General features: G+C 41.7%; 1 protein-coding gene across 1 annotated transcript in view; it reads right to left on the bottom strand.

Moving 5' to 3' along the window:
* Positions 1–12980, bottom strand: part of DFNA5 (deafness, autosomal dominant 5) — a 71821-nt gene extending 58841 nt beyond the window's left edge. The window contains exons 1-2 of the mRNA XM_006902397.1: positions 12770–12980; positions 8141–8333 (exon numbers count right to left, since the gene is read on the bottom strand). Of these exons, the coding sequence (XP_006902459.1) occupies positions 8141–8333; positions 12770–12980 (404 nt within the window). The remainder of the gene's footprint in view (positions 1–8140; positions 8334–12769) is intronic.
* Between the last annotated feature and the right edge of the window lie 5077 nt (positions 12981–18057).

Here is an 18057-nt window from a genome sequence, read left to right on the forward strand (position 1 = left end):
AATTGGTCAGGTGAGCAAGGTGGGGATGCCTGTATCTTTGAGTCTTTGTACCTGTCTTCACAGATAGGAGGTATGGAAGATGAGTCTACAGACAAATGTTGGAGGAACAGCTTAGAGCATTAAGGACAGGAGCAGAAATAAGTTCAGGGAAGGAGCCTGGAGAGAGTGCAGGGGAGGGCCAGGGGAGAATGGGGAGCTAAGGCGGAGGCTTTTTCGTCAGAAGCGATGAAACATCATCTTAGGACAGCAGAGAACACACACTTTGCAATGTGGCTGGAATGGCTGCTGTGCGACATCATTTCGAGGGGGGTGAGACTGTGGGAGGGGATGAGGATTGGGAGAGGTGAGCAAATGAACATGAAAGTAGTGTATGGTGGAGCCTGCACCAGAGGAATGGCTGTGACCCAAACACTGGTCTAGCTGAGCTGACTCCAAGTCACATGACCCATGTATAAGTGTAAGACTGTCATCTGTTGGGTTTCCAATGACTAGTTTTTCAGAAGTATATGTCCAGGCCTTTCTTCTGAGAAACTTGTGGGTAAATCAAAAAGCCAACTTTTCAGTTTGCAGCTCAGAACAGTAACTGTTTACATAACACAGGAACTAAATGAACTTAAGAGGTAGGAGAGTTTGGGGAGAGGATGAGGGAGGAGCCACACCTTACACTTAGATTTCTGAGCGGGGAGATTGAATTTACTCCTCACCAAACAGCATCTCAGGAAGTGGCCAGAGAGAGAAGGTGAGAAGTTGGGCAATGGGTGAGCCCTGTGTCATACACGGAGGCCCTCAGCACAAAGCCCAGGTGGAATAAACATCTCCTCACCTGGCTCCTAACTCCTCACTCACTGCAGACAACCCAGGTCTGTACATTGCGTCTTGTCATTTCTCAGCACATTTCTTTCCTCATAATTTAACATCTTTGAAATCAAGCGCTTTTAAAATTGATGGGTGACATGATTTAATTGGCAGTGTTCTTTCTCTGTAGAACCTAAAATGAAGGTGCATTTTACAACAGATGCACTTAGAAGTGCACTAATTTATATCAATCTTAAAAGAAAATAGTGCTTAATGTCTCTTCTTAGTTCTATGAAAAGGAAAACTATAGTTTAGGATGATTTCTGTAAACGAGCAAAACCATTACGTGAACAAGGACTGGGAACAATAGGACTGGAGTGACGGGATTACCCACGCTGTTCTAGGCCATCCTTAGATTGTGGATGAAAAATAGAGACAAGATAGGATAGACAGACTTGTAAAGGCTGACAATCCAGAAAAGGATTTAAAACCAAGCATGCGAATACAGAGTTACAGAATAAAAAATAAGGCAAAAATGCTTGAAATATCCTTAATTTCGGACAGAATAGAGATAAGTGTGGGTGAAGATCTCAGAAAACGTATCTCTTTAATGGTTGGGATTGGCCAGGCATACAGAGCTTTACTCGCTAGGCACCAGAGAGCTGACTAAGGATGACAGAAGAAGAATCGATGCCTTTGAGTTGTATGTTGGAGAAGTGTGTTGATTATATCATAAACCACCAAGAGAACAAACAGGTCTGTCCAGGAGAGGGTGGAAGCAAGCTGCTCTTTGGAGGCAAGGATTTTGAAGCTGTGTCTGACATATTTGGGTATGGTGCCAGGAAGGAACAGTCCTTGGAGAGGGACATTATGCTTAGGAAGGTGGAGGGTTAACACAGGACAGGAAGACTGTGGATGAGATGGATTGACATAGTGACTGGGTTAATGGAGACAGGTGTGTCAGAGACAGTGAGACTGGCTCAGGATAGGACAGGGTTTAGAACTATTGTTCATAGGGTCACTGTGAGTCACAGTCAACTCAATGGCACTTAACAACAACAGAGTTTCACAGCTAAGTCTTCCTCCCACAAAGAATACAGTGACCATCACAAAGCTTGTAGATATTTTCTTGGTATTGTTTAGGGGCTTCCCATGTTTCAGGAAGGCAACAAGTATCCCCTGCTATAAATCAAACATGTGAGAGTGTACAGGCTGTGTGCTTTTCAGACTTTTCCATGACACATCTACATATCTGGTTCAACAAGGGGGGCAGAAGCCAGAGTGCTCCTCCTTTGCCTGAAGGTGGCAATTCACTGTGGAGTTCAGAACACAGACTCCTCCCCACCAGTGAAGAGACAAGAAAAGCATGGAACAGCTGTTAGCGGAATTGCTACATGTCATAAAATTCTGAAGTTGTTATTTCATTTCTCTTCTGAATCTCTGCCTTTCCCTCCTCCAAGCTCTGAATTCTGAGTCACACTTCTGGATGAGTAAGTCTCTGCTCTGCCCTCCTCCAGAAATGGGATCAAGGCCCTACTCAGGATGACTAATAACAGCATTAATTAGACAAGTGTTAACAATAATGGCTGCATTTAAGGGGTGCTTGCCTCGTGTCAGATGCTAATGTAGATGTTTTACTTGATTGGCTCATATTATTGTCACAGAAACACCTTGGTAACACAAATCTAATTTGACTAATGATGTCAACTATGGACCAAAGAGCAAAACTTCTCAAAATGTCTTGTGCATTAAATTTATAGAATTTGGTATCATTTAGATATATTGGGATTTGGAGCATAAATGAAAGATATGCAAGGTATTTTAAACAATTTTAGCCGTGCCATATCATTGCTGTCATGATGTATTAGCTTCAAAGACAGTGAAACCTGTGGAAACTGAAACTCAACAATACTATCTTGTCTGTCAGGGTCTGACCCCTTTTCTATTACTGGAAAAAAATTGGCATTTTCCTTCTCTGGTGGGTTTCTGCTTTACATGGGTTCCAGCTTTTGTATGTTTGCCTGCCATTTATCTAATCTGAAAATGGTGGATCATTCTCATTATCACCTATAGATAGAAAATTTGTTTTATAACATTGAGGGAGATGAGCTCTGGTGGTCTAGTGGCAAGAAGCTGCACTACAATCCCAGAGGTACATGGTTCAAATCCACCAGGTGCTCTGCTGGAGAAGGAGGGACAATCTCTTTCTGTACCCATCAGATTTGATTTGACGGTACATACACATAAATAATTAAAATAAAGTATCTTATAACATTGAGGAAAAAAATAAAAAAGAGAGAGCATGGAACCTGCCTGTGTGGTAATCACAATGAGAACAGAAAACACAAAATGGGCCCGTCTCCAGAAATCAGCAGGCCCTGAGCCCGGGACTCAAGGAAGAGGAACCCAGAGTCCATTCACTTCCAGAATGATCATATAGTCCAACTATCTCACCTGACAGCTGGGAAAACTGAGACCAAGGACTAAAGGGTCTTGCCAAGGCCACAGAAGTTATCATCATGAGTACACTTCCCCTAGGAGCCTAGGAGGTTAGAAGCAGTGAACAAGTGGCCAGGTGGGACATGACTGTTATCTGAATGCCAGATGACATTGAAGATGGGGAAGAAAAGCTCAAAGAGTTTATTAAGTGGTAAAAAAATGTAGAACAAAATTCAAATGGAAAAAATAAAACTCAGACTGGTTTGAAAGAGACCAAAGGGACTCCAGCGAGCTACTTTTCAAACCGATACTAGATGGTGACACCTAGAAGAATGTGCAACCAAAGGAGATGAAAAGGGCAATATCTGTCCCAAACCAAAGATGAGAAGGTAGGAAGGGCCAGGGAAACCAGACGGATAAAAATGGGGACCCAGGGAGATAGAGGAAAGGTTGATACTGCTGGGATTACAACCAACGTCACAGAGCAATCTGTGTATGAAAAGCTGACAGGAAAACATACCTGCTCTGTGTAAAGGGCCATCTAAAGCACAAGAAAATCATCAGGGGTAGGGTTGGACTTATTATAGAATAAGAAAGGATGTTAAGACTCAAACGTGAATCTGAGTCATTACAAAAGGTCCAAGTTAATTCGCTATATTCCACTTTGAAAAGAGAAGAAAAAATGCACCATCTCTTAGAAGGTTTCCATCAAGAATGTGTAAGATAAGAAGAATCATGTGAAACACAATGAATAGGAACCTTGTAAGCAAAACAATATAAAATAAAAATTGGGAATAAAAAGAATGTTTTAAGATAATCAGAAAGCTGTCATTTAGAGAGGTAAGCTCCAGGTCTGGGAAAGTTAGTGTCTGTTAAATGCCTTCTTGGCCGACAGTGCCAGACAGATCTGATATATGCACACACACACTGGGCTTTTGCTAGAATAAATAAAATTTTGTTTTTAGATGTGCACACATTTCACAGACAATAAGATTTAATACTCTGAATTCTGAGGGTTAAAAATAGCTTGTATATAAATGACAACTTATCTAAATTACCTGAAATAAAAATGACTGACTGCAAATGAGTCCTTGAGAACACACAGCATCACTAATCACCACTCCCAAGACCACCGATGGATCCAGCAGAGGCTTTTACTTTGCCATGATGTTGTGGGAGAGAGGCAAGAGTATGAAGAAGAATAAGAATTTATTACTCCAGTAATAAGAGTAATAATACTCCAGTGAAAGAGCAAGAGTGTTAGCCTTACCTGATAGCCATCCCAAGGAAGGGAGCAGCTTCCAGACCCTCACCTGTCACTCACCTTGACCAATCTAACATAACAAAAGGGTTCCTCCTGACGTGATAAGATCCCTACTTGGTTTCCAGGCTTAAATTCATTACCATGCTCCTGGAGTTACTTCTATTTTTCTCCAATCACCTCAACAATGGCCAGACTTTCTGGAGAGTCTCCCCAGGTGAATTTATTCCGGTGTCTGCTCTAGATGGTGCCGAGTCCCCTGCACACCAGGTATCCATGCGGGGAACTAATTCAAGCCTCTGTCTCTATTAGGGAGACCTGGTGGCACAGTCCATAGGGAACTGTGCTATTAACTCAAAGGCAGTGCTTCTCTGGTGGTTCAAACCCACCAGTGGCTCCTGACGAGATATACAGGCCATCTCCTGTGTGATTGTAAGCCTCAGCAAACCCGCTGGAGGGTCAGCTATGAGTTGGTTCGACTCAACAACAATGAACTATGAGTCTTAGTCTTTATAACTTGTGGGACAATTTGAAGTGCTTTTACCTCAGCCAGTGTCTTCACACTCACTTCAAGCATAATTTAGATGAAAGAACAGGAGTTCTGCAGCCAGAAAAACCTGGGCTGAAGCCCAGTTCCAGCACTTGTCTGTAACAAGTTTTCTTCTTCCTGGGCCTAGGCTCCCTCAATACAAAAGGAGTCTGTGAAGAATAAATGAGATGATACACACAAAGCACCTGGCACATAGTAGGTGCTCCTTCCCTCCACTCTTCTCTGGCTCCTACTGTGTGTTGGCGCTGACCTCTGCCCATATGCTTCCTCCTATATCTTCTACACCTGGATTGTGAAGAAGTGTCGGAAAAACCTATATTGGGAAATGTGGTTACAGAGCACTGCCAAATTGTGATGTTTGAAATAGAAAGGCGAAGACTGCAAAATAAGTGGTGAAGTGAAAGAGGAGCCGTCTGAAGACTAAGGAGGATGGGAAGGAGCCACCGGACTCTATCCTCCTGTCCCCCTCCCTCAGCAGAAAGCATTGCAAACAAAAAATGCCGGATGTTGTCAAATTGTCATTTCAGATAAACTATGAAGATGTTTCTAGTATATTCCAGCTACTGCAATAGAGAAAGAAAATGCCTCCCTAGGAAAGGAGAAAAGGCAGAGAAACATGGCTATCCCTTCTACCCTGTGCTATGAGAGAGCATAACATTCTCTGATGGAAAGAAAGTTCCTGCCAAGGTCATAATTCAGTGTAGTCTGGCATTCTAGAAAGTGCCAGAACTTAAAAGGCACTCCAACATATGGCGATGGTCTGACAACCCATGAAGCATAGTGGAGAAGGGGTTTAAGACCACACTGGCTCAGGCATTCTAAGTGAAAGCACAAAATCTTCCCACCAAAAACTTGGTACAGGAGTTTCACATTGTTTTTAATTCATTAACCTCTCTTTTCTTCCCCCGTTAATTTTCCAAGTGCAATTTTATTCCATAAGCACTCATTTTCTATTGCACACAATCTTAAGAATGTTGGGGAAGAGGAGACAGGCATATTTAAACCGAAGTGAGTTCTCTTGAATTCATTTGGATCTGAGTGTTATTTTAAAAGCAAAAGGGGGGGGGAATAAATGATGGGGGTTATATGAAAATGAACATATGTCACTGTACAAGTGGAAATATCAACCCCTGTCAGGATTGTTACAATATCCTCCAAACTACATTCCCTGTCTCTGCCCACCTAATGTCTTCACCACCTAGCAGCCAGATTGTCCTCCAGTGGAGCATCTGGTGGGTTGAAGCACCATGCCTTCGGGTTAGCAGTGCAGCTCCTTACACTAGGCCGCCAGAGTTCCCTAATCCTCCTGAAAAATAAGTCAGCTATGCCACTTTCCTGCTCAAAATCCTCCAGTGGCCCCATCTCAAGTTCTTCCAGTGGCCTGCGATGTCTTTCATGACCTGTCCCTTGCGGCCTTAGCTCTTTCTGCTCTTGTCCTTTCCTATCTCTGTGCCAGCTACACTGGCCTCTGCCCACTGTCTAAGCGCAGGACAACATATCCTCATGCTCAGCACCTCTCCACCTTCACATCTTTGCTCTAATGCAGTTTTCCCCTAATGCTTTCCACTGTCCATGCTTTTAAAATCATAGACTACCATTTCTTGGCCTGACCTCTCCCTACGCCCTGCCGTATCTTTCTCCATGCTCCGGGTCCCCACCAACATACTATATATTTTGCTTAGTAGTTTACTTTACATCTCTTTCCATGAGAGTGCAGGGATATTTTCATGCCAGCATCCACAACACATAGAGCATAGCAGGTACTCAAAAACTTATGTAATGAATATTGAATAAGCATAAAATAAAATAAAAAGTTATACAGAAGGAAGACTTGGGGAACTGCTCCCCTAAAGATTAATGTCCAGAAAACCCCGTGGAGTGGTTCTTTCTAAAGAATGGGTCACTACGAGTTATGGCAACTGGATAGCAGCTAGTACCATATTAGGGTCAATCCTATTTCCTGCAAGTCAAATACATAAATAAATGTGGGGTTTAGGCTTCAAAGTTGAAGAACAGATTTCCCCCTGAAGCCTTTCACTTGTTTTTATCTTTTTTCTAATCAGAAATTTATGAAGAGCTGGAGGGCACTGTAAATTCCTTTCTTCTGGGATCAGTATTAAAAAAAGCAAGACAGAGCATTTTCACTACCAGTATTTTTGGTAAGTCATATGGCATCCTGGTTAATGTACTCGAACATTAACTAAAAGGGTGAAGTTTGAGTCTACTGAGAGATGCCTAAGGGGAACAAAAACCAACCCAGTAATGGTCTCCTCCTGTGTGATTTTCTGTCTCTAAGAACCCTCTGGAGAGTAAGCTATGAGTCGTGACTCAATAGGACACACAACAATAGCAAGCAGTGATCTTCTTTCAAAAAACCAGCCATTAAAAACTCAATGAAGAAAAAGGAAAGTCATGAAAGCCACCTTTTCTTCCATCTGTGGTCTCAGTGCCTTTCACAGAGCCTCCTGCAGGCCAGATTGGCCACCCCCATGGTATAGGAGCCTCCATGAGAGCAAACGAAGGAGGAAGTTGCCATTTTCAGTGGAAACCAAAAGGCATTTGCTAAATATCATGATCTTATACTCTGGATCTGATTTGTGCATGTCTCTTTACATTTAAGGCACCAACTTAAGAATGTTTCAGTGGATCCACAAAATAGAGAAGACAAGCATGGGAAGAAACGCAACCTTGGAGAAAAAGGATCAAACTCTGTTGAACTTACATATGCACTCAATATGTTTGTAAATAAACTTACACAGGGAAGGAAAACACCAACATTTTAGAGCACAGTTCTCTGATAGCAGTTGGAAGTGGCTTGACAACAACTATTGGCTTGGTTATGACTGAATGACTTTGCTGTTTGAAGTAATATACCTTTAAAGTACTCCCCAAATTTCCCTGTCTAGGTTAAGACCAGGCAAGAAATTCCAGACGATAGATGTATTCCCCATAAAATTTAAACAGGATAGGCATTTGGTAAATGTTTCTTGACTGGCAAATTTCCCATTTGTCACCCTTTTAACAAAGGTCTAACCACATGACCTTTAAATGTGAAATGTGTCAGAATCCAAAATGCCAAATGGAATTTTCATTACCTCTCAGCAGAGTCTCGGGTAAGTTGCTTCAGGTCCAGCTCCTGCATCTTCAGGGTTCTAAATGAAAACTCACTCTCCACCAGGCCTTTGTATCCCAGGTCCAGCCCGAAAATCTCCAAGAACATCTGATGGATCCCAGTCATACGGTCTTCAAACTTGCCAGCGTATTTCCCAAAGTCTGACTCCACAACCACTGGTGTGAACGAGACATACAGAGGGATCAGTGACAACTTGGCTGCCTCTGGGCTTTAGGTCACCCCGCTTCCCAACCCCACAGAGACCCTTGGGGAACACTGGGCTAGAGTTCAAAATATAAAGCTGGTTGCACAAGTCAAAACAAAACTGGACCAGCAGCACTGTGAATGGACTCTTGGACAGGGGTTTACTGGTTCCTCTTTGGTTTTAGTGTTTAATTATATATTAGACACACGGTTCAAATCCACCAGCTGCTATGAGGGAGAAGGATGAGCAATCTCCTCCTCTGTGATTTACTGCCTTTGAAAACCCACTGGAGTGTCAGCTATGGGGCAGTTCCCCTTCAATGGTTCATAACAGCAACAATTATATATTTAAAAGGTACATGAAATAGCTCTATATGGTTTAATAAACAATTCTTAAGTGAACACTTGCTCAACCACTAGTCAGGTCAAGAAATGGAGTGAATCCTGTGAAGGCACTAGAGTAAAACCTATTGAGACTATGCACTCATCTGACTGCCTCCTTTTTCCAGGCCTCCTAAGTGTTCTGGTTTGGGCTGAGTATGGTCTTACCATTGTCTTTGAGTGGAAAATACCTGTGTTTTTCTTTTCGCCTTGCTCAGCATCTGGTAGGCCTGACCTGCCCTTGGGCACCTCCTTTTCACCTCTGGTTTTCCGTTGTATCATCTCCTATGTGAACTCCTTATCATGTAACTCCTTATCTGTCTTCCTGATAAGGTCTATGGACCTGCCCACCCTCCCTCCAATATCACAATTCCATCTCCATCCTTCTTGGCTGGCTAAGGAATATAATGATCTCATATCTGAGCTTTTTCATGTGGCTCCAGGTTTCCATTTCTCTCATTTTCAAGCCAACAAAAGATCAGAAGTCGTTTTAGTCATTATTTCAATGAGGAATCAGCTAGGAACTTCCCATTGGAATTTTTTCCATTTCTTTGATCCATGGTTCTACTTAACAAATCCACTTGGTGTCTGAAAGGCTTCTTGCATCCACTTAGTTCCTTAAAAACCCTCTTTCCCCTCAACACCTATATTTCTCTCACTCCAGTCAAGAAAACCCACTCCTCAATCAGGATTAATGAGAAGTAATCATCATTCATTATCTTCACAATTTACAGAGCAGGGAGTCAGCTCTCAACTACTACTTAAAAAAAATTTTCTTAATTAAAAATCTTTTCGTAGTAACATATGTGGATGGCAAACACTTTGGAAAATGCTTCTGGAGGCAGGCAAGACTTAGGGGCAGAGGATCTATTTGTTATATTTTCTCCTGTTTCTGTACATGTTTAGTAATTTCTCAACTCAATAGCAATTTTACCAAGGAAGGGGATAACCCAGAGCACAGAGTGAGAGGTGGGGAGGGCATAACAGTAATAGCAAGTCATCTGTCCGCCGCTCCACAGCTCTGACAATGAGCCTGGTTGAAGAGAGCACTGGCAGAGATGCTTGTCTGCAACAGATTCTGGGGACTACACATAAACTTAAATTATCGCCACCATCTCTCCCCACCCCCCTTTAAAGCAGATACTGTCAGAACTTGAGCTCAAAGACCTGAAAGAGGCTCTGGGTGAACTTGAGCCACCACCTTTCAGGCCAATCATTGGAAGCCGATGATTCTGTCATATGTCATCATGTTTTAAAAAGCAAAGCAGTGATGGGTGCCAAGAGTCTTTAGAAAGCTTCAATACCCCGGCTGTGAAACTTGACCTCAGGAATTTACATAAAGGCAACTGTTTAAGTGCAAAAAAATTCCAAAAATACAGTTATGTTTCTATTATACCCTAAGTTCGGATAATTAAATAAATTATGATGCGTATCCAACTTATGTTGGGTATAATAGGTTTGATGTATATCACGTTTGTGAAAATGAAACTCAAAAAAATATTTAAACTCACAGAGGAAAGCTTATATAAGATTAAATTTTAAAAACAATGAAAATATAAAATTATACATAGTATGTTCCAATTTTGCTTTAAAATACAAGATGCAAAGGGAAAAGGCTAAAATCAGAGGGTTAGTGAAAATTAACATTTCTCTTTTTTCTTTTGAGAATTAACATTTCAAATAGAATTTTGGGGTTTTTTTGGGGAAAAAAAGTGTTCTTGATTTCTCCTTAAGACAAAAATTTTTCTCTAGCAGCAGAAAGGAGCTTTCTTTTAGAGCCGGTGCCTCCTAAATTGGGAGAAAATGAAAATTTATTCTTTAAAGCCATCTGTAGGAGAAGGGTGAGAAATCTCCTCCCGTGTGATTAACTGTCTCTGAAAACCCGCTGAAGGATCAGCTTTGGGTCGGTTCAGACTCGATGGCACACAACAACAACAAAGTCACCTGCTTGTGGTATTTCTGTTTATAATCTCAAATTCACTGCTGTCAAATTAGAACTGACTCACAGCTGACTCTCTAGCAGGTTTTCAGAGGTTGTAAATTGCATAGGAAGAGAATGCCCATTTTTCTCACTCAGAGCAGTTGGTGGATCAAACTACCAGAGATGTGTCACCTTCAGGTCAGCAGCATAATGCCCTGTAGACTCTTCCCTTCCAGTGCTTTCTTATTTTGTTCTTCTCATTGTTGTTATAGGTCCTCCAGTTGAGTAAGACATGTAGCAACCCTATGAAGAGAACTGAACCTTGCTCCTGTGCCGTCCTCATCATCTCCAGCACACTTGAGCCCATTGTTACAGTCATTGTGTCAATTCATCTTCATTGTCTTGTTGATTGTCTTATTGATGGTCTTCCTCCAACCCTCTGTCTTTCCAAGCAGGATGTCTTTGTCCAAGGACTAGTCCCTCCTAACAATATGACCAAAGTAGATGAGATGAAGTTTCAGTGTCACTTGCTATGAACCTGAAAATTGGATAGTGATTGAGGATAACAGAAGAACTGATGTCTTTGAGTCGTGGTGTAGAAGAGTACTGAATAACCCATGGACTGCAAAGAGAACAAGTAAGTCTATCTTGGAGAGAGTGCAACCAAGGTGCTTCTTGGAGGCAAGAAACCTGTTCTAGTAACTTGACAAATCTCATTGCTGTTGAGTGGGAACTGACTTAGAGTTGACCCTCCACTGGGTTTCCAAGCACAAAGGGCAAATGCTCGTTTTTCTCCCATGGATCTACTGGTAGACTAAACACCAGAGGCGTGGCCTTTGGGACCTGCTGGTGAATTTAAACGCTAGAGACGTGGCCTTTGGGCTAATTGAGCAATTTCCTACAGACTCTGCTACCAGACCATCCTGCACCAGAGCAGCAGTCTGTGTTGTGTTGTTAGGTGCCATCAAGTCCAGTACCACTCATAGTTACCCTATGACAACAGATCTGAGCCCTGACCTATCCTGTGCCATCCTCAACATCTCTGAGCCCTTTACTGCAGTTATGTGTCAATCCTTCTTGTTGAGGGTGTTCCTCTCTTTCACTAACCCTCCACCTTTGCAAGCATGATGTCCCTCTCTAAGGAATAGTCTCTCCTAGTAACATGCCCAAAGAATGTGAGATGAAGCTTTGTTATCTTTGCTTTCAAGGAGCAGCACTCTCACTGCACCCTATCGAAAACATATCTGTTCTTTTGGCAGATCATGGGATAATCTGCACTCTTCTCCAACACCACAGCTCAAAAGCATAGCAGCACTAAGAAACTAAGATAGTTAGAGGCCGCTTTCAAGCCCTACCATTCATTCAACTTTCTCCTTCTGCTCCACAGCCCGGCAAGCTACTACAAAAGCTCAGATAATGGGAAAGATTCAGTGGGGACCTGAAAAAACAGGCTAATGGTGGGCATGGATTAGGGTGATACGTTTTATAAAACATAATGTATGGGAATGATTGTATGAAACACAATGTGTGCATGCAAACCAATATAAAATTAAAAGAAAAAAATTTTCTTTTAAAAAACAGATCAGATACTTCTTTGATGCTGGAAGGACACAGTCAAACTATAATCTCACCTCCTACGCACAATAACAACTTCAAACCCATCTCTTCTCTCCACATACTCTAGTCATTTGGGGACCACCTTGGAATTCTATCCTGCTCGTCCCAGATAGCCTCATTTTGTACGTAATCAACCTTTTTATACCATCTTGGGGCATGTTTGGCATCATCAGCCTCAACATGTGAACCAGATTTGGAGTTGGGGCTCCATCTCATCTCTGTGAAGTGCCTACATCTAAAATTAGTATGCTTTACTTTTACCCCAGAAACGGAAACGTTTTTTTAAAAAAGGAGAAAACTAACATCTCACATCAGGAAAGCCTGTAGCATTTTGTTCATTTCAAGAAAGCACATATTTTAAGTCGGCAGTCCAAGAAACAGGAGCATTCATTATAACATGGCAACTACGGATTCAAATCAACACATGACTAGAAAAAGAACCATCTTCTATTCTAAGGCTAATTGTAGACTATTCCTGAAGAAACATACCTGGACTCGGAAAGTGGTCTTCAGTAAGTATGTCTCCGAGGGTGGCTTGTAAATGTTGGTACTTGGGTTTCTGCCAGGGCCAAAATCTCTTCTCTTTGGTTGTTAGGCTCAGAAACTCTAACTTGTTAGATTCTGCTAAGTCCTGTACTGCAATCATGTTTCCAGCAGGAGCAACTTTCTTAAGACATTTCATTGCTGCACTGACAAGCATTTTGACAATTCCAAATTACCTGAAAAAATAAAAAATAGGATATGGAAAGGGAAAACAAAGATTAGAGATGGACAAGAAATGATGAGACCCTAAACTCTGCTCGTGGCATAAGACTAGGATAGATTTTGTGGTTTTCCTCAGAACTCTAGATGGATGTGGAGGGTGGTGATTAAAAGAGATTCCTCTCTCTGATGTCCTCTATGGTCTCAGGCCTGGGTGGGGAAGATACCAGCGTTCAATGGCTGATTTCTAAGTAGTACGTTGTCAGGCCTTTCCCTGAGGTGGTTCTTAAGCCACAAACCTTTCAGTTAGCAGTGAAGTGCTATGGCATTTGTGCCACCCAAGGACTCCATAACTGGAATGAGGTACAGGATTTCAACTGCCAAGTTCATGAAAAGAACCTTTAACGACAAAAGCAGGGGCTCCCAGTGACCTGTGGGAATGCATCCACAATCCCAAGAGAAGAGCACATCAGGATCTGTTATCTCTAGAATCAATGTCTCTATTTTTACGATTTCTATTATTTTCTAGGAAAAACTGAAAGGGAGCTTGTTTACTTGTCTTTATATCAAACAGGTGACTATAAGAAGCTAAATCAGACGTGTCATTAAAAAGCATAACGAAACCAAATTAAACCCAACTGTTGTGGGCCATGAGAAGCCTTCACCATAATGGCAAATCTCCTACAGAGGATTGCTATTGTTGTTGTTGTTGTTATGTGCCATCAAGTTGCCTACAACTCACAGCAACCCCATGTGCAACAGCTCTGAAGCCTGCTCCGTCCTGAGTCAGTGTCATTGATTTCAACACACTAACCCCAATCATGGTATCAATCTATCTCATCTGGGGTCTTCCTCCACTGCACTGTCCCTCCACCATTCTGAGCATGATGTCCTTCTCCAGGGACCAGTCCCTCCTGGCCACGTGTCCAAAGTACGTGAGATGGAACGTCAAAATCCTAGCCTCCAAGGAGAAACTTGGTTTCATTCTCTCTAAGACAAACTTATTTGTTTTCTTGGCAGTCCATGGCAGGCTCAAGACTGATAGCAATCCTGTGAAGAACAGCTCTGAACCTTGGCCTATCCTGAACCTTCATCAACCTCTCTGGTATGCTTGGGCCCATTCACTTTTGCCCAGTCACTATGGCAAACCATTTTATTGAGAGACTTCTTCTTTGACCCTCCGCTTTTAGAGCATGATGTCTTTTCCCAAGGACTGGTATTTCCTAACGGCATGCCCAAAGTATGGGACATGAAGTTTCACCATCCTAAGGAGTCCCCTGACTGTGCTTGCGCCAAGACATATTTGCGTACTTGTTTGTTCTTTGGTAGTCCTTGCATATTCCGTACTTTTCTCCAGTACTATGACTCAAAGGCATCAATTCTTAGAGGGTAGAAAAGGGAAATCCTAAATTAGTTTTTTGTGTGTGTGTGTCTGAGTGTGTGCGTATTTCCATTTAACATCAAAAACAGTTCCATTTGTCTTCTTAACAAGTAGCTTTAAGAACATTCCTGAAGGTGACTAATCTCACTATAGTCTATTGGAATCAGAATCGGGATGTTCATTCAATCATGGAAGTAGTCAACAATACTCTCAAAGTGAAGTAAATTAGCACTTTCCTCTTTTAAATTTTATTTGCATAGATAAGAAATTCACATGGTTTAAAAATATAAATGATATTTATATGAGATAAAGGTAAATGGTTCAAATCCACTAGCTGTCCTGCAGAAGAAGGATAGGCAATCTCCTTCCATGCAATTAACTGTCTCTGAAAACCCACCACAAAATCAATTATGGGTCAGTTCTGACTGGACGATACACAACAACAACAAAAAAATATATTGTGAGATTTTATATATATATATATATATATATATATATATATATAATCACAAGGACTGTAACATTTTACACATTACTACTAACACTAACACATGAAAGTGTCAGTCATAAGAACAAAATACGTAGTTAAGCTTTGATTTGTTCATTCTAGTAGGTGAGAAACAGCATCTCAGTAGGTTTCCCCTCCCCCCCCAATATAATTAACTAAAGCATCTTTAATCTGCTTTAAAGCTTTTGGTACTCTTAAGAAAAACCTTCTGAGTCTTTGGCTCCTCTGACATTGTCACTTGCTTTTTATTTCCTGTCTCTCTCTTTTTTTTTTAATTTCTGGAAACTCTTGCTACAACAGAGATCAGCCAGGACATAAACTAGAGTTTAACACCAAAGTGTTATAGCACAAGCAGTATGCTGTCACTGTGATTCTCAAACATACGAAGTAATAAGCTTATTACAAGAAGTCAAGAAAAGATTTAGATAGAATGAAACAGTCTTTGATTGCTACAAGAAATCAGAAGGGAGAGCAGGGTAAATCACTAACTAAAGAGTAGATATACATTAACTTAGTTAAAAGGAAAGCAGTACACAATAAGAGAGGAGGTCTCTCAATGACCACGACAGGAGGAAGAGACCACAAAGGTAAATAATATTATACCTATGACCCTGCAATAATGTTCTTGCTGTTGTTCATTGCTGCCAAGTTGGACTGTGTCATAGCTTACCTTAGTAGCGGATTTTCATTCAGAATGGAAAAAGGCCCAGAATAAGCAAAGCACTCCTTAAAAAGAGAAACCAGGTAGGAGGCATCTCACTCCCTGATTTCAAATTCTATTACATTACTGTAGTGGTCAAGCCAGTGTGGTACTGGTACAATGACAGACATACATATATCAATGGAATAGAATTGAGAATCTAGAAATCAGCCCATCTACCTGTGGTCAAGTGATTTCTGACAAGGAGATAAAATAAGTCAAGTGGAGAAACCACAGCCTTTTTAACAAATGGTGCTTCCAAAATTGGAAAACTATCTGCAGAAAACTTAAGATCCACACCTCACTCCATACACAAAAACCAATCCAAAGAGGATTATGGACCTAGGACTAAAACAAAGGACAATAAATTTCATTAAAGAAAAGCTTGGAAGAACCCTAGAATTCCTAATCCACAACATAAACAGTCTTCCAAGCATCCTGGAAAATCTACAGTCAGGAGAGGATAAAGTAGATGAATGGGACCCTCTACAAATCAAATCCCTATGCATATCCAAAAACTTAATCCAACAGGGTAAAAAGGGAAGCCACAGATTGGGATAAAATTTTTGGTAATGACATGTTCCTTTTCCAGTAGCCAGGAAATTAAAAAAAAAAAAAACCCCACAAAACCAAAAATTTATTGCAACGGGAAAGTCTGCTGTTAGGGACCTCTCCAGGGTACTGAAGAGCAATAGTATCACTCTGGAGACTAAGTTGCATCTGATACAGGCTACGGTCTTTGCAATCACTTGTTATGCATCAGAGAGGTGGACAATGACTAGGAAGGATAGAAGGAGAATTGATGTCTTTGAGCTGTGGTGCTGGAGAAGAGTACTGAATGTACCATGGAGTGCTAAGAAAACAGATTCATCCTGGAGAGGGTTAAACCAGGCTGTTCCTTGGAGGCAAGGATTCTGAGGCTTCGTCTGACATACTTTGGACATGTTGTAAGGAGGGACAAGTCCTTGGAGAGGGATATCATGCTTGGGAGGGTGGAGGGACCGTGCAAGAGGGGAAAACCTCTATGAGGTGGATTGATTCAGTGACTGGGGTAATCAGGATGGGTGTGTCAGAGGCAGTGCAATTGGCACAGGATAGAGCAGGGTTTAGGGCTATTGTACGTAGGGTCACTATGAGTCGCAAGCGACTCGACGGCACGTAACAACAATAACAACAGCAATGACATGTTAGACAAGGGACTTAGATCTAGAATTTATACAATTCTGAGCACCACAACAAGATAAAGGTAAACAGCCCAATTGAAAAATGGGCACAGCATATGGACAGACACTTTACCAAAGAAGACATTCAGATGGCAAACACATGAAGAAATGTTCAAAATCCCTAGCTCTAAGAGAGATGCAAATCAAAACAACTATGAAATATCATTTCACCCCAGTAGGAAAAGCAAAATTTAACAGAACAGCAAACATCATCAAATGTTGGTGAGGTTGCGGAGGAACTGTGACCCTTATTCACTGTTGGTGGGATTGTAAAATGGTACAACCACTATGGAAGGCTGTATGGTGCTTTCTTAAAAAGTTGCAAATAGAAATACCATTCGACGCAGCAATTCCATTACAGGAAATGTACCCTAAAGAAACCACAACCACCACCCATATATTCACATGTTTATTGTGCCTTTGTTCACAATAGCAAAGAGCTGGAAACAACCCAAGTGCCATCAACAAATGAATGGATAGAGAAGCTCTGGTATATTCACACAATGGAATGCTATGTTGCATTGAAAAATAAGGAACTCATGAAAAAAATTATTCAAAATTATACTTTATCAATGTTCTGTATGAAGTAACCTGGGTTTGCTGTGATGCTGAACCTCACCATTGGGGTATCAATTACCCTAATGGTTTCCCATTGTGGACAAAGTTTGGTGGAGCTCGGAGCTGTAAAACAGGTTTGGAAGCAGGAGTGGTATCCACTTTCTAAACCACATACCTCTGGAAACTCTTATGAACTTGTAGAAATGACGATAGTTACGAAAAGGCATTAGGTCTTTTGTTCAGAATCTCTATGAGTCATGACAATCAACAACAACAAGAACGACTTGGTGCAGAGTTTGAGCTCTGCTGTCCAGACTAGCCCCTCTAGGATGCAGAAAGAAGAGGATCAGGTTTCCAGGTCGGCTCTGGACCACAACACCTCACATAGTCCTTATGCTCCCTGAAGCCTGGACAACTCTAGCCGCACCCCCAGAACAAAAACCGGAAGACAGAATGAATGAAAGGGAAGGAGGGGCGGAGAGGGTACAGAGGCCCTTGCCAAGGAAGGAAATTGCAGTTTAGTCTCCGTGTCCCAGGGAAGTAGGAATACAGAGCGAGCAGCTGAAATTAGGGTGCTATTACAGAATGCGGGCCGGTGGATGCAAAAGGGTAGTCGGCAGCTCCAGGCTCCAGGCAGCCAAATTTCCTTAAAGGAGAGAAGGAAGGCATGTCCCAGAGAGAAATAAGGTAGGTAAACTTGGCTCC

This window comes from Elephantulus edwardii, unplaced genomic scaffold (assembly GCF_000299155.1).
Source record: "Elephantulus edwardii isolate Elephantulus edwardi_28Jun2011 unplaced genomic scaffold, EleEdw1.0 scaffold00405, whole genome shotgun sequence".
Lineage (NCBI taxonomy): Eukaryota > Metazoa > Chordata > Mammalia > Macroscelidea > Macroscelididae > Elephantulus > Elephantulus edwardii.